At 42.1% G+C, this 22,066-nt stretch overlaps 1 protein-coding gene across 1 annotated transcript in view; it reads left to right on the forward strand.

The window, feature by feature from the left end:
• ephb4a (eph receptor B4a) overlaps positions 1-22,066 on the forward strand; it is a 38,828-nt gene that overhangs the window by 12,393 nt on the left and 4,369 nt on the right. The window contains exons 2-14 of the mRNA XM_020085812.2: positions 8,776-8,846; positions 10,897-11,178; positions 12,664-13,054; positions 15,298-15,453; positions 17,069-17,404; positions 17,492-17,616; positions 18,414-18,579; positions 18,908-19,007; positions 20,286-20,350; positions 20,533-20,646; positions 21,008-21,255; positions 21,340-21,555; positions 21,802-21,951. Coding sequence (XP_019941371.2) covers positions 8,776-8,846; positions 10,897-11,178; positions 12,664-13,054; positions 15,298-15,453; positions 17,069-17,404; positions 17,492-17,616; positions 18,414-18,579; positions 18,908-19,007; positions 20,286-20,350; positions 20,533-20,646; positions 21,008-21,255; positions 21,340-21,555; positions 21,802-21,951 — 2,420 coding nt within the window. The remainder of the gene's footprint in view (positions 1-8,775; positions 8,847-10,896; positions 11,179-12,663; positions 13,055-15,297; positions 15,454-17,068; positions 17,405-17,491; positions 17,617-18,413; positions 18,580-18,907; positions 19,008-20,285; positions 20,351-20,532; positions 20,647-21,007; positions 21,256-21,339; positions 21,556-21,801; positions 21,952-22,066) is intronic.

Below are 22,066 nucleotides of genomic sequence, written 5' to 3' on the forward strand. Positions count from 1 at the left end.
GGACATTTTCCTGAAACTTTCAGTCAGTTGCTATGAACATTTTGCTGCGGACAATTACTGCAACTCTTCCTGAAAGTAAAAGTCCTAAAATTAATGTTCGTAAAAGCTAGTACAACATCGGTAAAATGTCCGAATGAACCTGTGTGAGAATTTTCAATAGAGCAAGTGGGCATGTAGACGACATTTCTAACACACGACAGACTTGACACTGGAAGAATAAATATATCTAAGGATGTAAAAGTTCCGATACGGCAAAATGTTTGTAGTATTGTCATCAATGCAAAAATATCCATTACGGTTTGAGTTACAAGTTATTGATTAATTCAAAGTTTTGCGTTCAGTTAAGAGGATGAGGCGCTACTCATAGGCACAGGATGTTAAATCAGAGGAGAGTGCTCTTTTAGGAAGCTTCTTAAGGAGACCCCAGCTAATATTGCTTATGACTTTTTTGAACTTTGAATCATGCAGCGGTACTAGTGGAATCTCAGAGTGAAAATATAGAGCTGGAAATGAGCGTAATAGGTCCCCTTTGAAGGCTGCATGGCTTGTGGTAATGCAGCAGTTTTGAAAAGGGCAGAATACTCTCACAAAATGTTTCTTTTTTTTTTAAAAGGTCTTTTTGAGTTTTATTTTTTTGTAATTTATTCCTCCTCTTATAGGATTCGGTATCAGGAAGCCACCAGGGAGTTGGTGTAGCCTGCAACAATGCTCTCAAGCAGCCAGTCAGTGGGGTTATTTTTGAAGAGGGTTTGAGAAAAAGTGGCGTCTCTAATTGGAAGTAGCGGGAGCTGAATTCACTCAGTGGCAGATCAATATTCCAAAGGAACTGAAGTATGCTGTAAAGCCAGGTGGATTCATTAATCACACTGTATGATGGGAAAAGTATGTGTTTAAAGGTTGAACTTTTTAATGTGTCCGATTAGAATCGAATTCTGAATTATTAACAATTCATCCAGAGAAAGGAAGTTTTTTTTTTCTCCTTGTGTCCTGTTGAGAAGAAAATGTTCAAATCTATTGCTTTTGCTTTTTGTTGCCGATATCAGACAGTTCTCATTGTACACAAAAGTCAAACAGGAAGAACTTCCTATAATAACCCTGAAATCTATGGCCAAATGCTCCTACAGGTCACCTCTCTATACATAATGTCCATTATTCACCCAGTGGAGTCTCTTTGGGAATATCTTTGGCCTCTCCACATTTTGTTTGTCTAAGGGGGAAAAAGGCTGCTCGAGTCCAAGATGCACGAGTGCCATTGAGGAATTGACACTAAAGGTCAATACTCATTACTTGTAGGCGGCAGTATAAAGAGCCGCAGAACCAAGTAGATGCATCATATCCTCTTAACCTTAAATCTCTCATTTTATGTCAGGGTCAAAACATTTTTATACCACTCTGATTAAAATAAACGCTCTCTTTGAACTAGTGTGACTTGAATAATGCAACAGTTTTCCCTTTCACTTTGCCACAATTCATTATAAGGAGAATAGCATTGGATCGGAGATGCACCTGAATCTGTTTTGTGACTCAACACCAGGGGAGAAGCTTTTGTTAATTCGTTTATGCTGTGATGATCCACTGATGGATTCAGGTTAAATGCAGAGCAAGGATTTGAAAAGATTAAAAAGGTGTTTTGCTCAAAGAAGAACACGCGCGCAGCTGAACAATAACTTGGAGTCAAAACAGTTAACTGTTGTACTGAATTGATTATTAGCTCAGGGGGAGAAATCTTCTGATCTCTGATACGAGTGTGAGTGAATGATGCACTTGTGGGAAACCCATCTTCAAGTGGAGATGATTAATGTAATCATTCTGTCTAGTGAATCTCTGTTGGCCGTGTAAAATTAATGGAAAACATTCAGAGGGCAGGTACCACCGACCTGTGCTTAATCCTCAGGGGTTTGGGTCGGTTTGATTCACGGCAGCGTTGATCCTCTCCAGTAGCATCTTTGCTTTCTGTCCAGTGTGAAGCTTCCTGCCTAACTAGGTCACATCCTGTCCTGGGGCAGAGACCAGCCGCTGCTCTGACACTGTGTATCCCCTCCAGACTAGACAGGGAAAAGTGTTAAACGTGTACACATTTTCTTGATCTCACCTTTGCTACTTTCAGCTACTGTCATGTCGCTCCATGACACATACTTAATGTAGCCAAGGGTATTGTTTTACAGTCGAGCAGGAGTTAAATCCCCCCCCCCCCCCCCCCCCCCCCCCCCCACTAGAACAGGAGACGGGAAAGGGACAGGAACTGCAGGAAGCTTAGGTCTAATCTCACTAGACACAACTCTTGTCAAAGATACACAAACACAGTTTACACACACACACAGACACACACAACATTCACGCCCTACACGCACAGAAACAATGTAGAGCTGACATGTGAAGGAAAAAATATATTTTTTCTTTTCATTTGCATTCTTCTTGTGCACTATGGTAGATAACCTGAGTGCCAAGGACATTCAACATTAGCATTTCTGAAGTTAAACCAACAATAGCTGGGTGACGATCAGTGCTCCAGTACAATGAAGGTGATAATCCCATGCAAAAGGATTATTTGAATGCGTTTCTTGTAGCAAATTTAATTTATCAACTACTCTTAATACAGAACAATTTATAATTTGAACCACAGTTTGCTATGTGGGTACATCGACCTGCACTTGGAAAAGCTGATGCTATTATGTAGAAAATGACAAATTCTTTTGAGAAATACAATTATTTACCTTTGACAGCAGCCTTTTAACTTTGCACTAACTCAGGAAATGAGGGGAACAGCTATCACGGCTCATAAGGGTAACAAACTTTTCGACCACCAGACATTTTGGGTTTTAACCAGCGAGATCAACCTTGTTAGTGGAGCTGCTTTCACACATGCATTCAATTTCACACATTTTCCAGAACTCTTCCTGCTAGTGAAATGTCTGGAAAATGTTCCAGTGAGCCTGTGTGAGAATACAGAATCTGGACATGAGGTTTCCAACACGCGACGGACTCAAAAGCAACAACAAATACAACTTATCTCATGATAAAAAAAAGGTGCCATACACGTAGAAGGCGCCAGATGTCAACTTTGAGATTCAAGAGCTTTTGCCGACCGTTGTTGATATGCTGTAAATAAAAACACGTTATTTCTGCAGCAGACTTTATATGTTATGTCCTGCTGCCAGCATGCTACACTCAGGCACAACCCCTTGCCTCAATGTACGGATCCAATTTTCCAGACATTTTCTAGAGTCAATGTTAATTTCTAAGAGCTTTGGGGCTCTTAATTAAAAGAAAGCAAAAAATCTCTGGTTTGATTATTCCCCCTGTTTCTAGTTTGTGCTATGCTAAGCTAACCAAACATGAGAGTGGTATCAATAATCTTGAGTAATTTGTGGAAAGAAAGCAAATGATTGTATTTAACAACGTGTATTCCTTTAATTTTAAATGCGAAAGTATCAAGTTACCTGAGGCACCAGAATAATCCATGAGCATGTCGGATTTCAGGGTTCTGGCTTTACAAAATCTAAAACACGTGGCAGCTTTATCCCCCCCGATACATGAGGTTCTGAGTAAAACCTGGAGGACACATCAAAGAATTATTTCACGACTCAAAGAAACTGGACAAAACTTCGAGCCTCGGCAGAGAGCAGCTTCAATCCCACCCCCCGGACAAATGTGGTGCAATCACATGGAAATCCTTTAGACAGCAATTTATTAATTATTACTTGTAATGATTTGGTTACTTTATGCTAAAAAATGTGCACAGTATCATGTATAATTCAGGTGTACAGAAATACACCGTAAGTATCACACACCAGGATCTAAAAAAAATACACATAAGAAGCAAGAAGCCTAATGAATGTAGCTATAAAACTGTCAAATACACAAATCCCAACCCTTCAAACATACCTTCTAATGTTTCTCGTTTTCATTACCCCTGTTCTCCCCCTCTGTCTGGATTTCTCTAGGTGTATGAGTGTAATTGGCACTCAGTTTCTTTAATTAAAATGAGGTCTAATTGTAGCTGAGGCAGGGCAAATGGTCGTATGCCTATAATTTCCCTCTTGCAATCCAGAACCCCTGAGAAAGTAAAAAATAGGGAGGGAACCAGAACACGGTGTAGAAATTAACACAGATGTGAAGTTACATACAAAAAAGAAAGAGGGGCCTCAGGTCAAATGGCCTCCTGCTCTCTGGTTTGTGGACATTTGTTGAGCCTGATGACAGCTGTGTAGAAAACAAAGGTGTCGTTTGCTTTGTTTTACTCTCCTTTTGTCAAAAAACACAAAGTCTGGTTTTACATTTCAAAAGAAACCGTGTCCAACACCCTCCACTGTTATCTGCTTTCCATGCAGAAAAAAACTAAAACCTCTCCCTCTGCTGTGTTTTCCCAACATGGTGTGATGATAAAAATAAAACTCTATCATGTTAATACTGATATCTCAACCTATTTACTCCACACTCACCTCTCATTGGCTGTACTTGAAAACAAAAAGTGGCTCATATGTCTGTTGAGAATGTATTTTTTCATAATTCTGATTCCAAGGCTCAGTACTGGTTCTCCTGCCAGCGCCAGTGTCGGTTTAGACTGGTCTGGTGTCTGTTAATGCCGACGATTGTACTGTAATTACTGTACAATTGTTTGTTTGGGTTTTTAAATATGACCAGATGACTAATTTTCATTGTTCCTAAATTTTTCTTGCACTCAGGGCAATTTTCCGGCAGTGGGTGGCCACCTCTGCTGAAAGAATGTAGGGGAAACGCTGGCTTCCTCTAACGGGGCTTAAGCTTGAGTCTGCTTCAGTGAAAGGCAAGGCCGTGCATGCACATAATAGAAACACTCGCACTCACGCATCCTGTCTCATAAACCTTAATGATAGAGCAACTATAAACAGTGATAACCAAGCCTGGGGCCGAGTGTTTCTTTACCACTCCTTCCCTCCCCCTAAAAAATCACCATAAGAAAAAAGAGCCAGGTGTTCATATGAAAAGTGGAGACCAGGCTGTCTTCACACCGGAACCTTAGTATTATGAAGGTGTTTGAAATTATGCTGAAGTGAACTCGAGGCAGACTAAATGCAGGGAAAGCACCGGCCTGAATTGTGCCACCCAATTATCCTCCCCATCCACCTCTGTCCTCTACTTTTCTCCCTCCTCTCTTTGCAGACTTTCCTCTCCTCCCCTTTATTACCCGCCTCAGATTGTTGGCTTCTCTGGTTTTGAAGTGGACGAGGGTGAGAAGTGTGTTTGTGTTTCTTTCCAGGGAGTTTGGGCACGGGAGTGCAAAGCGAGTAGATTGTAAAAAGAGAAATGGTAGAAGTGCAGCGGGAGACATCTCTGATTGAAGCTACATTTACCATTTACCTCTCAGCGTGACATAATGACAGGCTTGCTGCATATGTAGCACCGATGATTAGTGAAGTCATGTCGCTGCTTCCGTGTGCTGTGCATTGAGAGAGGTCGATGGGAGGGAGGAAACGACACTGAGGTGGAATGCAATAAGTAAAATTTAAGTAATATTCGCCGTCGACAGAGGGGTGGAGAGGGGGGTGGGGTATGTGCGTGTGTGTGTTGTTCCCTGATGGTGAATGTATTAAATATCAGGGGCTCAGATGTGAGCAGCTGTGGGTGTGATTGAGTGACCATTGAAAACGTTAATGGGAAAAACAAAGATATAAAGACGCAGATATTAATAGACAACACTAGATGCTGTCCACTCTAAACGCTCGCTCTTTTATGGTTAATTATTTTGCATGAAAATGTTTATGTGTCGCAGTTAAACGTGTTTTATTCTGAAGGAGGAGCAGCGTCGGGGAAGAGGAGGGTGTATTTATTTAATGAGCTTGTCAAAGGATGTATTTTTATGAGTTTTTGTACAGAAATTGTGACTTGTGATCATGGTTTGACTGTAACAGTGGTGCTGCGTTCAGACCTGTGCTGGAATCCAGACATTCACAGTGAGAGAGGACTCGTGTTGATGTTTCGAATAAAGCAACAGACACAAAACTAAAAAAGAGGTGCCATGCAGAACATTTCTACTTGGAAAGACAATGAAATTTGAGGGTTTCTGACGAAAAACAACAATTCTACAGAAGCACTTATACATGATGTCCTGCCACCTGCCGTGCTTTACCCAAGTGCCACCCCTCGCCTCAATGTTCCGGACATTTTCTTGCTGTTGTGTCTGACTCTGACAATCGCCTGCTGCGATCTTCATTGGTAAAAGTCCAGAGAATATCTGGACACACTTGTGTGGACATTCTCCAAAGTTTACTTCTGAAAAACTGCTTGAGGGAAACGAAAATTTGAACATTAAGCATAATGGCAGGACAAATAGATATACCCTATGTTACCTGGTTAGAATATTCAAATATCATCCTGAATAAATGTTGTCAGCTGAGCACAATTTAACATCAGTCTCTGGACGGCTGCAGCTACAATATTTGTCTCAGTAGCGAGATTCAGATTCTGCTTTGTCTATCTTTTTTGATCTATGCCTTCATGTGTGTTTCATCGGGATGTGGGTTGGCAAGTGGTAAATATGATTGCCTCTCATTTCCACAGGATCACAGAGATTAGTAACTGTAGGCGTTTCAGTTATTTTAATGAAATACTACAAGTTTTTATCTCTGGAAATGTATTCCCATATTATTTGAACTTGGCAAATATCAAAAGCCTTTTAATAAACCAACAGAAGAGGTCTTATTAAAAAGAGAAGCAGGCGTCTAATCTCACATTTGGGTGAATACAGATGGAATCACTGAATCTGTGTCAAACATCAGACGAACATGTATTCAGAGCAGCTGTTCTGGAACAAAGTGACATGTTGAACCAAGTAGGCGGTGGAAACAACTCAGCTTAAACAGTTGAGAAAAGCAACAGTTTGGCCCTGACCATCGTTTTTTATGATTATCATATTTGCCAGTTACAGTTAAAAACAATAGGCAACGATACAAGGAACTGAATCTCATTAAAATTCCAAATCAGTCTTAAAGATATAAGTGGACCATATTCTGTATATGAAGTACTATCAGTGAAATCAATAGTGTACCGTGGAAGGAATACCAGAGCTGGGGAATAAAACAATTTTGTTATTGCAATATTATTATCATTCATAGCAACATAACAAAAGTCCAATATATAATGATGTATTGCTTATGCATTGTGCAAGCACAGTGAGGATGTAGAACACATCATTGATCAACCTCAGATTTAGTCTCTATAAACAGATTCCACATGTGAATATGCAGAATCTGTAGGCGAGGGACAAGATTTGGGGCCAGAAGCTTCTGGTTTCAGTTTCTTGTTTGACCAGTCACCTCTGAATAGAAACGATTGAGCTATTGGTTTTTAAATAATCTGTATTCATATGCAGATAGCTGTTTATGGAGATTAGCCAAAATGTCACCTGGACCTAAAACACATTAAAAAAGTGTTGCAGTCTGTGTTTTGTGTGGAGAGATGTTTTCGACTTGTGTGATAAAAAGAAACTAGTCAGGCTGTAAACAATGTGGGGCGAACATATACCAGAGTCTAAGCCTGATTATCTACTGTCTACACAGCAAGCTCAAAAATATTGTCCGTTGCCGCCAGAGACAGTTATATCGTCAGTGTGTGTTTCGTTGTTTATCAAGTGCTTGTCATTCTCTACTCATAAAGAAGAGTTTAAAACCACAACCTTTACTTGGAAGGAAAGATCAGTCTTTAAACTTAAAAGAAATAAAAATGCGACATTTATCCTGTTAATTATCGATACCGGCTGATACGAACATTTTTAATTGGATATAATTTTGGCCTTATAGCTCCAGCCCTAAAAAACACAAACCTGTAGAAAATGCGATTGGGGAAAAGTAAGGCCATTAAAAAAACCTGTGTGTGTGGGTTATGGAATGCTGACTTTACTGTTGAACCTCATTCTGGGAGCTTAATTCAACAAAACATCTTAATAACCTCCATGATAAACTCTCACTGAAAACCCCCATTTCCTTCACCATCCACTTTCTCCTTGATCGTGGTGCACAGGAGCACTGCATTAAATCCCGTTTATTGGTAAAACCAAACTGCCTGACCCTTGAGATGAGCTTCTGCGGGAGGGGGGGGGGGGGGGGGCATGGACGGCTCTAAAAGTCGGGTTTGCGAGAGAAACCTCATACCATCAGTATAAATATGAGTCATAATTTAACAGAGACAATCTGCGGTGACTGCCGGCGGGGGGGGGGGGAAGAGAAGTCCCTCCACTGTACCCACACCTCACTGTGCTTCAAGTTACATGCAGCTCAGGCCCCAGATATTATTGGGATAGTGAATCGTAGCAGAACTGCTCAGATTGTTTGTGAGCTGGCACCCTCACACTCAAAAGATTACAAAAAATCAATTCTGCTGTTATCACAGATCGTGACTGGAAGGGCTTTAATCTTTTATATATATGTGTGTGTGTGTGTGTCTGTGTCTGTATCTGTGCACGTCTGGCTGATACTCTTTTTCCCACTTCCTTCTGCTCTGACTCGCTCCCTTGACAAAAGCCGACTCTTTTCACCAGATTCAGTGCGACCACAGCCATGATGTGTCTCTGGGGACAGAGGGGACATGAGGGGAATAAAAACAAACAGAAGAGAAAAGACAATTTTAGGGGAGTGGGGGGAATGTCCCTGTTGGACCGAGTGATGAAATTCCATCTTCTACCCTTATACCAGTATAATCGAGAGCTACGTCCACTTTTAAATCCACTTGTGTGTAATAGGTGTAATACGTCTATTTCCTCCTAAGTGATATTATATATATTTTAATCTTCTTTTGCAGAGGTCCTGATGAACACTAAGGCAGAGACATCCGATCTGAAATGGACCATCTTCTCACGCACCAAACCCGAGGTATGTAACCCCAGCTCCACCATGTTATCTGTATTCCTAACACAGACCTCGTGGTGACTGGGGGGATTTTTGGCTTCCAGCTGTTCCTTTGTTACTTGGGCTATAAAAGAGTTCCTTATATGGCTGGTAACTGACAGAATAAAGGAAACGCCAGAGCGAATGTGGGATTCAAAGTATATTGAAAGCAGATGCTTTGATTTATCCCATTAACCTTAGAGGTGCCCACAGCTTTGAATAGTGCAGCCAGAAAAATACATATTTGTAATTTGATCAACTGAGGAGCAGTTGCTAGGGTTTCTAAGTTTTTTGCCAGTGACCAAAACTGCTCAACTCACTGATGTCTCAGAAGGAAAAATGGTAACAGTGAATCTGGCAGAGGGAGATTTCTGGACCTGGACTGAAATGCTCAACAAACGTGTCTGTGCTTTTGATTAAAATCCAAAGACTAATAGTCTAAAATGCTTTTTTTGCAGACGTCACCATTGAAACGGTTTATTAAAAGCCTCACATCGTCAAAACCGCAACTTAAAACTATTGAGTATGAAACATTGATGTAGTGGATGTGGACAGGCGGCAGCAGGGGGATGCCACAAACTGTCTGCATCAGATATTACAGTTTGTAAAGGATTACTGTGGTTATTTATTTTCAGGATTCAGGGATTGTTGTGGCTTTCCAGTTTCCAAAATACCTAATCATCGTTAAACGTTGCATTCGCTTTTTATTCGGAGGCCAAATAAAGCTTATATTCACATCAAACCTCCAGTGTAATCGTTTTATTGCATTTTAATGAAATCATAAATATAATTTCATGGCTTCACGGTGATGTTTATCCAACTACAGTTGCGCAATCAGGTCCTTTGTGAACAGCGATCACACAGGATTAATCCCCGCCACGTGTATTAACACACATGTTGAATATTTGATTAAGTCGAAGCTCATGAACTAAGAAGTTTCTCTGCACAACATTCACAGGATCGTTTTTAATGTGTGTTTGCTGCAGCTGCTATTTTTAGGTCTATTCAGCGTAGCAAAATTTGCCCTGTGGTATCTCAGCCTTTTGCATACAACTGATGTATTGTGTAAAACCGTACATCTCTATATTTGTAATTCTTTCTCCGATTTGCATTCAAACATAATTTCTCCCCTGTAAATGCTTCTTTTTTTCTTCGATCCAGATGAGCCCTGTGGGACGCTTTGTGCATCTTCATCACAGAAAACATTTGGTTCTCAGACATATGTGCTGCTAAAGTCCAAAAGTATTTATTTGTGGGGATTAGAAGGGAAATTCTTGCTTCAAGTGATTCAAACCTGGCTCTCTGTGCTGTGCCACTGTAATTCATTCAGACCAGTATTCTGCCTCACTCAACACATCATCTGCAAATGGATTTTTAAAGATTTACATATTTACATAACTGAATTTTTTAGCCCCAAGTTCAGTGAAATCTACTAAATTCTGCCCCGAGTATGTTAATTTCCTCTTGTTTCCCGCTCTTGGGAACATAGTGGTGGTGAACATGTTCGCTGTTGACTCAGAAGTCAAACATGAAAGCGTTTTCCAGTTGAATGTGGCTCCCCAACAAATGTGGATTTCTGTAGAGGTTTTTCAGATCATACATATTTGCGATATCCCCTCTGTATTCTTACGCTTTAGTCTAAAAGTGTGTTTGAGGGGTGAAAGCTGTGTCTGCCTTGGTGCTGTGAGCAGTCGTGTGCTCTGTTTGACAAGTGAGACTTGTATTCCCACTAGCTGAGCTGCAGCTCAGTGGGAGGAATGATTTAACAACCCAGATTCAAATTTGGGCTGGATCAAAACCCACAGCAGGCCAGATTCTGTCCCACAGTGCTCTGACAGGTGCGTTACAGCAGAGGGCCAGCAAAGAACTGCAACATTATTATGATTAATAGGACTTTTAATGGTGACCCATTATAACAAGACGATAGTGAAGGTTTTTATAGGGCAATTAAATATACTCTGATCTCACAAAAAAGTTTTTCGGGGTCAGATGTCATTTTAACCTGACGACACTTTGTTCTCCTCTTTCCTCTCAGTGGGAGGAAGTGAGCGGTTTAGATGACGAGAACAACAGCGTGAGGACTTATGAGATCTGTCAGAGCGACAGCTCATCCAGCCACTGGCTGCGCAGCGGGTTCATCCCGCGTCGAGGAGCATCTCAAGTGTACGTGGAGCTGCGGTTCACCATGTTGGAGTGTTCCTCCAGGAGCACCCACCACCGCAGCTGTAAGGAGACCTTCAACCTCTACTACTTCCAGGCAGACTCTAACGAGGCCACAGCCACTTACCCACCCTGGATGGAGAATCCGTACACCAAGGTACGTCCAACATCACAGTCCGGCAGTCGGAGATCATTGTTTTTTAATCCCTTTTGTTTCACTGTGGTTGTTTCAAGAATTACTTTTTTAAATAGTTTTTTATATTTATTTATGACATATTATACCTCAATCAAAGTTGTACGACACCACTATCACTTTAATAATATGGATTGATCAATTGGACTTTAATGTTGTCTGTCCTAAAGTCCACAACAATGACTTTAATTTGCCTCTCTCGTGTGACAAACAGTTAAGAACACAGTCATATAATGTATAATATTCAATTCACTATTTATATATTTGGGATGAAATCATAGAAGTTTGTGATGAGTTTGAGTGTGAATTTAAGTTACTTGACTAATTGTAACAGCTCTAATCATCTCAATCCAAGATTGCCCTCAGGTTCACTAAAGTTATTTAGTTTCAAACTTACATTTGTAAACAGAAACCTTATGTTTCAAACTGAGTCTAGAGTTTAAAACGTGGCCGTCTACCAGGCAAAGACGGCTTAAAAAAAGATTTTGAATTGCATCATGCAAATCTTAGTATTCAGTACTTGTGATTTCATACTAGGAATAATTAGTATATTCTTTATGGATGTGCAATATGAATTTGCAAATCCATTTCACATCATTGAAAAAGTAATTATCTTTCCATTTGACAATATTATTGAATCTCTCTTTTTCCCTGGTTCAACAGTTTTTTAACTAAATACAATTAACTTATTATTTTAAACTTTTTTAGCTGTTTATCTATATTATGATGTACTGATATTATACTGTAAATGATGTCTGACCATTTGTCAAAGCATAAAGTGGCTTCTAATCCCCCAACATGCAGTTGGCTCACACCCAGTTCATTACAATATTAAAATCAGTTCACAGAGAAAATAGTTGCTTTGAGTGTTTAATTTTCTCACTTCTTATATTGTATATCTTAGTTTACATTATTGTCTCATGGGAGCAGAACCAGTCTTTCAAACTCTCCTCATTGATACTTTCAGTCTGTTAACTCCCCTCATGTTGTGTAGCTGATGAGCACCGTCCTGGCCAGTGTCTCCTCATCAAACCTCTGATGTCAGAACACCGCTGAACACAACGCTAAAGAGAGCATTCAAAGCTGTCCCCGCTCCTCGTCTTCATTACCACTTAGTGATGTAACTATGACAGAAAAATAAAAAGGGAGGAAATGTTCACCATGATGAATTACCTCTTCTCTGGAGCCAGTTTCAACTCCCTGCGAGTGGAGCTTCAAAGCGCACTGTAACAAATGGGAAACAATGGGTGCCAGGAAGGCAGTAAATCAATCTGAAATCACAGCAGTACGCTTTGGAAAATGTTCAATAATGTAAAGCACATGTGATGTTTCAGTTAATGGTCAAAAATGTCTAAAACATGTAAAACCCCCAGTCTCGTCCTCATTATGAATCCTGTGTGTTTGAATCTGGAGGTTATGTAACATCCTTTCTCTTTCTTCCTGTCCTAGGTGGACACAGTGGCTGCAGACTTTCTCTTGAGGAAGGGCGGGGAACGGAAATTTAACGTGAAGACCTTAAGACTCGGCCCCCTATCAAAGAGAGGTTTCTACTTGGCTTTTCAGGCTCAGGGTGCCTGCATGGCCCTGCTTTCTGTCAGGGTGTTCTTCAAAAAGTGCCCTCCCCTGGTCAGTGCTCTTTCCTCTTTCCCCGAGACTGTTCCCCGCATGCTTGTGCAAGAGGCACAGGGTGTGTGTGTGGAGCATGCCGCCCAGCAGGGGCCTCGACCTCGCCCTCCGAAGCTCTTCTGCGGGGAAGATGGCCAGTGGGTGGGCCAGCCAACCACCTCCTGCGCCTGCCAGGCAGGATTTGAGGCCACTGAGGGAAACACTCAATGCACAGGTAAATTTATGAACAGGCACATTTAGGCCATGTAGGTAGGCAGCAGAGCAGGCGTGCTTAACAAGAAAACAATGGAGAGTGGGTTTGGCTGAAGGGTCGTTGTATTGAAGAGGAAGTCAGAGACCAAGGAAGTAAAATGAGGGAGGAGAGGGACTTTGACACGGAGGGGAAACAGAGAGGTCAGGTGGGGCAGCACTTATCTCGGGGAGGAAGAGCAAGGTCAAAGGCTCACTGCTGCGGCAACGGGTGGTTCAGCTGAGATAGAAGAAACACAGGAGGTGAAGGTAGTTAAGGGAAGGGGGGGGGGGGCGCTTGGGGTAAAGATCACATCGCTTTGAGAACATCAAAGCGAAGCAGACAAAAAAAGAAGTAAGAAGCAGGAGGATTCTCTCAGGAGCACAGCAGCAGCTCCGTCTAATGAGTCCAATTAACAAGCCCTGTGCATGAGCACACACACAATCATTACATTTACTATTCTCAAACTATACATAACTGATACTTGTCTGTATACTCTAACATTAAACCTTCAAATTTAAGTCCCCATAAGGTGAGCATGGAAACAGACTTTGGCCCCCACAATATGAGTAATACCTCACACACACACACACACACACACACACACACACACACACACACACAAGGAAAATGATTCACTTGCTAAACAGAAAAAGAAACGCTGCCATTCTCGAGAAAAAGGAAATGTGTGTTTCTCTCTGTCTGTGTTTGAAGGTGGGATTCAGTTTGATCTCTGTGGGAGGTATAATCATTTTTCATAACAAAAAATAATAAAAAATAATTTGCGACATTTTGCTTCTGGTGAAGTAGGGTTGGCATTTCCAGCGTTCTGTTGCTGAAGAGAGCTGTGAGGAGGGGGGGGGGGCCTCTAGACCATAAAGGGAAATTGCCTTCGCAGCAGGACTGAGCAGTTAATTTGCAGCGTAGGCCGGTCATTTCAGAAAATGAAATTGACATCCAGGCTTAAAATGAAATTAATTTAGCTGTAATGCCATTATCTCCCATAGACAATGCATATACTTCCTGCGTCAAACACAACCCTCTAACTTAAAATTTATGAATGCTGTCGGGTTGATTTAGTGTTTGAGATGAGCTCGATTAGTATATTTAAACCATATCTTTGAAGTAAAGCTGTAGCCGGCTATAAATACTGCTGCATGGGAGGGGTTGATTTCCCCATTTGTCCCTATGCCTTTACCATAGTTATATAATGTAGAAGATTACAGGATGACACCGACATAAATGTATTTTATGTTGTGACAAAATGTCGACAGATGTCAACAAACTCCAAAAATGGAGGTGGTGAGGTTTTCAGCACATCTCACCACTCCCCAGTGACTTTTCTCACATGTGGGATATTCCTGTGTGAATATGTTGGCCACACAGTGTGTTTGTTGTTATGTTGCTCTCATTCAGCCAGAATAGTAAACACTGCAGGTGTTGGTGCACGAATGTGGCGCCACAAGGCGACAGCTCATTATATATTCATGTGTAGGACAAGTGCTGGTGTGGATCAGAGGAAAACAGTGCAAAATGCTGCACAACAAGAAAACAAATGGTTAAAACGCAGAAGGAAGTACGTAAATACTCATGGTAGAGATTAAAGACCAATAATAATCTGACACCCCAAGTAACTTCAGGAACATGCCGACCGAAAAAAGTATGTTTTAGGCAAGACTTAAAAGACGACACCGTCTCAGACATGCAGCCTTGTTTCTTCAGGCAATTCCTTCTAGAGCCTCGGGGCCTTGATGACAAACTGTCCCCCTAGCTCTCAGCCTAGATCCAGGACGTGACAGCAGATGCAAACCTTTTAACTTGCTCCTTACCCGGATCATGTCCCACCCCTTCACAACATTTCATGGAAATTGGTTTAGTAGTTTTTGAGTAATCCTGCTAACTAACAAGGTTATTACTTAAGTGCACTGTGTCTTCATATCCTGAGTATTACTGTGTTGCTTTGAATGAAAAGACTTAGTTTGATCTTGTTCTTCAGATGTGATCAGATAAATCCAGTGATAAGCAACATACCAAGGTGTGTGTGTATTCACTGCCTGATCTATATCAGTGTTATTGTCTTCATTTTAGAACCCTTATTGTGTAATTAAGCACCGTGAAAAGCCAAATTTGTAGATTCAGATTCACCCAGCTCCGTCTGGGACACAGCGGGTTTGAAGATCTTGTACAGTGTCGTGTGTAATTTGTCTTCATTTGCTCTCCCCTCTCAGCCTGTCCTGTGGGTCAGTTCAAGTCCGGCATGGAGGAACATTGCGTAAGCTGTCCGAGATTCAGCCACACCACCGTCAGGGGGGCTACGGTGTGTTCGTGTCGCATGCACGGATACCTACGTGCAGAAAGTGACGCTCCCGACACCCCATGCACTAGTAAGTACGCTTTCAGCAGCACTTAACACATGAATCCACATCCAAACATGAAGGTGCAAAGATAACGCTTGTTTGTCTCACCTATTCACCCTCTTCTTCACTTTGTTGTTGACCATCTCTGGGGCTGTTTCTCTTCTCCTCTGGTGTCGTTTGGCCAGGCTCCACTAATCTGCATTGTTTCCTTTTTCTGTGAGTGCCGTCCATTGACATGCGGGTCTTTTGTGGTAGGTTGTGGGGGGGGGGGGTCTCTCCACAGTTAAAGAAGGCATTGATAGTCTCAAGTGACACCTCCATGCCAATTCAGGAATTTTAATTCAGCGACATGTTAGGCATTTAAATGGGAGGGGCTTTTCAATGAGGTGCATTCTCTTGCAATGGCTTTTGAGAGGAAGTGAAACAATGTGACACTCAGGCATCGGGCTGTTCATGTCCTCTGTTCTCTGCAGGTGTGATATTAATGCCAACTAGGATTCAAATCCACCAATTTCATTATTACTGATAACTTTAATTACCAAAGCCTTATCTTAATTATTAATCTCTTAATCTCCCCATTTCTGTTTTTGTACTAGATTGCCTGCACATCACTTAAATTTTCAATTTAAATGCTAACTTGTAAACCAGACGTCCAGTAAATAACACGACTCTTTCCCCTTCAAAATAAGAGTTCTACATGAATGTGGCAGCCTCTGTGATTTTAATAAAGTGGATTCTGGATTTTAAATTGTAAAAGACATCACCTCTAAAAATCCTCAAATTCATGATTCATGTGCACCCACATTGTGTGTGATGTTGCCCCACTTGAAAACACGCATTAGCACTTAAGCTACCTGCAGGCTCCCTGACAAAGCTTTGTCTCCTTGGCAGGAACAGAAACTCATCCTCAGTGGTATTGCTGTTCAGTTATGCTTGGCTTGAGGCAATAGCCACCTTCATATGATTTTCAGTCAGCGGTCATTATCATCCACTTAACAGACATATTTGCACCAGTTAAATTCCACAACATGTACTACGCTCCCGTTGTGGCACTATGCATCATTCTGCAGGGTGCCGACGTACAGACTGATGCCTTCAGCGCATGTGGGAAATAAACGTAAAGAAATGGACTGTGTGGGTCACTGAGAGGTAGAGCAGCAGCAAACTGACACAGAAGAGATTAGAATTTGATTTGAGAGAGAAATTGTGTGCAGTGTGATTGCATCGGGATAAGCGACAACTGGAAAATTAAACATGATGACATTTTTAACTGAATAATGTGACAGTGGGGTTTTTGGGGGGGGGGGAGAGACTGGTGATGCTTTCTGAAGACATTTAGTCACAAGAGAAAACTGTGACATGTTTTCATATTTGATCAGTTTAACAAGTTGCATCACCTGGGTCTGACATTAATGCTGCTGTTACAACAGGGTTACTTCTTCATGTTAGGTTTAGAACTGAATGAGATGACTGCATGTTAGACATGAAGAAACAGTCACCATGCACTGAACTCTGGACATTCCCCTGAAATTATCCAAGGGGAAAGATTTTTCTGTTAAAACAGCTTTAGTGTCCAATCCTTGTTTTAATACTACAGTGAAGGCCTATCTAAATTTAAGCATTTCTTTCCTCATCACTGTAGAACCTCCGTCAGCCCCTCGTAGCATCAGCAGCAAGATCAACGACACCACCCTCTGCCTGGAGTGGAATGAGCCCCTGGACAACGGTGGCAGAACCGACCTAAGCTACGCCATCAAGTGCTCTGTGTGCAGGCCGCCCAAGGGACCGTGTCTCCCCTGCGGAGACAGCGTCAGCTACCGGCCGGCTCAGCAGGGCCTGCTGGGTCGCAGGGTAGAAGTGTGGGGCCTGCTGCCGCACACCACCTACACCTTCACCATCCAGGCGCTCAACGGGGTGTCTGCACTCAGCGGAAAGGACCCTGCCAGTGAAAGCGTCAACATCACTTCAAACCATGACGGTAAGACGGGAGAAACGTAGAGGTGGAAACGTAGAAAACATTCTGAAGTTTCATGTGTTATTTAGAATTCTTCTGCTGTCTGTGCAGTGCCATCGCTGGTGTCTGTGATTCGGAAGAGTGACTCCACAGAGAGCAGTCTGACTCTGCACTGGTCAGTCCCAGCTCAGCAGCACTACACCATCCTGCAGTATCAGCTACGCTACTGTGAGAAGGTGAGAGCTCCCTGATAACATCTCTCTATTCAGAGTTCATTCTTTTATATTCACACCACACTAAAGCTCAGGATTAGTAAAGTCTCTGCCACAATGCAGATGTAGCAAACAGGGCGTGGCAGCGGTTAATATGGATTTCCTCACACGCCCCAAAACAGACAAGCAAATATGTACTGCAAATATTTGACAACGTTAATGAAACATTGCAGCTCAAAACATGGATTTAATTTCACTTTGTTTCAGTGACGCATGGTGCTTCTGAGACACAAGATGTTTTTTTTGTGGATAAAATCAATTTAAAAACTAATGTAAACCCCATAATGTTAGTTAATGTTAGTTAATTCATAAACATATGAATTAACATAGTTCTGATTAACCCCCTGCAGTCTGCAATCAGGCCAGCGTGATCAAATCACATGATGCTATGTTTCTGCGTCAGATATGTTGATGCGCTATTTCCAAGTGAAAATTGAATTGTCTGGTAATAAATACAATGATGTGCTTTAAAAACAAGGTTAATATTTGATATAAGAGAAAACTCAAACCATTCAGAAACAGTCAAAATATCCCAGGATTAATGTACAGCGGTAAGTGAAGCTCCAGTTTTATTTCAGGCCAGTCTGAATAAACTTCAATCACCATTCTGCAGTTATTCAGCTTTCATAGGATATTTGAATTCCTGTAGATGATCCTTTTAGTTCTCTGTTCTTTGTCCTTTTTACTGTGATCTCTCTCATTTCCTGACTTATGCCTGTTCTACCTCCAGTCTGACTATAACTTTCTTGATTTTCTCTTAGGAGCGCCGTAGTGAGGATCAGTGCCACTACATGGAGAGTAACAGAAACCAGGCTGTGCTGACAGACCTCCGCAGGGCCACTCAGTATGAAGTGCAGGTGCGGGTGCGCACCATGGCTGGTTACAGCAGCTTCAGTCCTGCAGCCCTCTTCCGCACCCTGCCCGATGGTAAGAGAAACCCTGTTTCCTTGAAGACTTGATAACTTTCACATTTTTCTCTATTTTGTTTTTTCGAATTCTTTTCTTCATATTCAAGCCCTGCACGGTTTCTTTTTATGAATTTATTGCCTTTGTCCTTGTATTGAGTTATTGTCCTTGTATTCAGCCTCTTCAATATTATAAATTCCTGTCATGTTCTTCCCTTCCCTCTCATACTTTTCTTTACAACCAGTATAAACCTCCTGTCAGGATTTCTGTCGTTACATTTCTCTAACTCTCTGTCTATCTGTCTGTTTCCTTTTCTTTTGTCTTTCTCTGTCTCTGTTGTCTTTTTCAGGACATGACTCTGCCTCCCAGTTCTTGGTACCTGGCATCCTCATTGCCGTCGGGATGCTGCTGCTCGTCACTTTCGTCTTTGTGGCCGCTTACTGCATACGGTGAGAACAAGGCAAAGGGAGCAAAAGAAATAGGAGAGGACAGAATAACAGGAAATGGGTATAAAACGGGGGAAATCGAAAACCAATAACAACCGTGACCCCAATTTTACAAGTTTGCCCCACTTTGTTCTCTTGTTTATACAAATCATATCTTATCAACAGTGGGTTTGCCTCCGTTACTCACACCAGTTTTTTTTTTCTCTGTAAGGCACAAAGCAATGCTCATGATGCCTCCTGCTTGCACAGCTAAAACTTATCCTGCTCATTAGAACATTTTCCTGAGGCTTCATTGTTTGAGTAAATAGTGTTGGATGCCATCACAGAGAAAAGTTTGTGTGTGTGTGTGTGTGTGTGTGTGTGTGAGAGAGAGAGAGAGAGAGAGAAAGAGAGAGAGAGAGAGAGAGAGATGACGATAGAGGTAGAGGGCAGGGAGAGACAGGATGCAGGCGTCCCAACCCTGTTTCCACAGGACAGGAGAACAATAGCTGTGACCTTGTGACATATACACACACACACACACGTTACTTACACACACATACACACAGACCAGTGGCTGAGGCCCAGATCTGCCACTAACCAAGGGTGGTGCATTATTGCTATTTTAGGCTTATGAGGTGGGAGAGGGAGAAATGGAGGAAGGCAGGAATCCAGTAGCTACGGGGTTGTTACAGTCTTGCAGGAGGATAAGTTCTTGCCAGCAGAATTATAATGGAAGCTGCTTGTGTCAAAGAGCAGAACCACCGCGGTTAGCTCAGGTATTCATCATCACCACAAACCACCATGCATTGTGCTTTTGAGATCGCTGGGGCTTGTTTAAAGTCAACAAAAGCCTTCTCACATCAAGGGAGCGTTTCAGTCAAAATATAATAAAAGGATGGCGGTGTTTTTGGAAAAAGACAGAGCACCCTTTACGACACTGGATCTCCATCAACTAGAGGGTACTGGTCTGTGGCCGAGCTGAACCCTGACCTCTCTGTGCGTGGCGCCCTGAGTATTCCCAAAGGGGAATCAATAAATTATCTTATTTTGCTCTGCTGGCTCACATCCTAGAATTTTCAACACCAAGGGAAAATATACCTCCTTTTTTGATGTATGTAGTATAGACAGCAGCACTGAGATCTTGTTTTGTTTTTCCATCTGAAGAGTCACATTATTACAACATTGACTTGCATCCTATTGAAAAAGCATTAGAAGCGCTTGCCAAGAACAAGTCTGACACTCATTTTTCACTGCCACCCAAATCTTGCTTTATTTATCCCGACCTCTGTCTCCCTGCAGCAGACACAGCCGATTAAAGGATCCAGAACTGAGCGACAAAAACAGCCAGTACCTTGTTGGCCAAGGTAACACAAGGACACACACACACACTCTGAAATACACTAAGCCTCTGCAGCGATTTGCTACTTATTCATCAACATCAAGGAAATCATATTAATCATCCATCTGATATGATTGCGCTCTGCTTATAGTTCTCAAACATTTCTCCTTTTCCTTTCCCACGACTCTGATTGTCTTTTGCTCACAGGGGTCAAGGTTTATATCGACCCCTTCACCTACGAGGACCCTAATGAGGCGGTCCGAGAATTTGCCAAGGAAATTGATGTTTCCTTTGTCAAGATTGAGGAGGTTATTGGCGCTGGTAAGCCCCAGTCACATGCTTTTTCTCATTATTCATAAACTTTGGATTCACAGACTAAGTATTTTCTTTTTCTTTCCCAAAATAACATAATGAAAATATATAATTTACAGAGTTAACTTGCCTCTATGACATTTAAAACCATTGTGTTTGTTCTTTATTAGACAAAACTCAATATTGGCAAGCAAAAAAAGCAATTAACTGATAAATATGTTAGCAGTATTAGTAGCCCTTGTTCAAACCAAAGGGCACCACTTGCTTCCAGCGGGCTTTAGCTTTGCTGAAGATAACTCATGCTCCCAATAAACTCAGGAGCAGCTAAAGAAAACAGCTCTAATGTGTTTATGTGTCTGTGCGGCTGCAGGAGAGTTTGGAGAGGTTTGTCGAGGACGACTGAGGGTCCCGGGGAAAAAGGAGAACTACGTAGCAATAAAGACACTAAAGGGGGGCTACACTGACAAGCAGAGACGGGACTTCCTGTCTGAGGCCTCCATCATGGGCCAGTTCCAGCATCCCAACATTATCCACCTGGAGGGGATCATCACGGCCAGCTGTCCGGTCATGATTCTCACAGAGTTTATGGAGAACGGAGCTCTGGACTCCTTCTTACGGGTGAGTGTGAGATAAGAGATCACACACTGAAATACGCCACCCAAGTCACTCCCGCCCTAATGCAAGTGTTCCTCTCCTCTGTAGCTGAACGACAGCCAGTTCACGCCAATCCAGCTGGTTGGCATGCTTCGCGGCATTGCCTCCGGCATGAAGTACCTGGCAGAGATGAGTTATGTCCACCGGGACCTGGCCGCCCGCAACATCCTGATCAACAGCAACCTTGTGTGCAAGGTGTCCGACTTCGGCTTGTCTCGCTTCCTGCAGGAGAACTCGTCTGACCCGACTTACACCAGCTCTCTGGTGAGATGACATTCCTACTTCAGTTATAAGAAACCCTTCTATGAAATGAATCTGCTGTGTATCATTTCAACTTAAAAAATGGAACATTATGTTCAATAAATGTTGAAATATGACGTAACAATTCTGAAAGTTAATCGTTAAACTTAGAACAAAAGATATTTTTTCACCACTTCACGTTCCTTGTCAGAGCTCTGACCATGTTCGTGTACAGTTTTGCAGTATTGACTGTTTTCCTCTTCTTCCCAGGGGGGTAAGATCCCAATTCGCTGGACAGCACCGGAGGCGATCGCCTTCAGAAAGTTTACCTCAGCCTCAGATGTGTGGAGCTATGGCATCGTCATGTGGGAGGTCATGTCTTTTGGAGAGAGGCCGTACTGGGACATGAGCAACCAGGATGTAAGTTTAGGGTTTAAGTTGAAATTTTCAGATCATCAATGTTTCTCTGCATCTGTGATGTCCACTGGAGTGTGTCACCTCTCCTCCAGCTTTATGCGTCACTGTGAGCGGGATG

Source organism: Paralichthys olivaceus, chromosome 15 (assembly GCF_024713975.1).
Source record: "Paralichthys olivaceus isolate ysfri-2021 chromosome 15, ASM2471397v2, whole genome shotgun sequence".
Taxonomy (NCBI): domain Eukaryota; kingdom Metazoa; phylum Chordata; class Actinopteri; order Pleuronectiformes; family Paralichthyidae; genus Paralichthys; species Paralichthys olivaceus.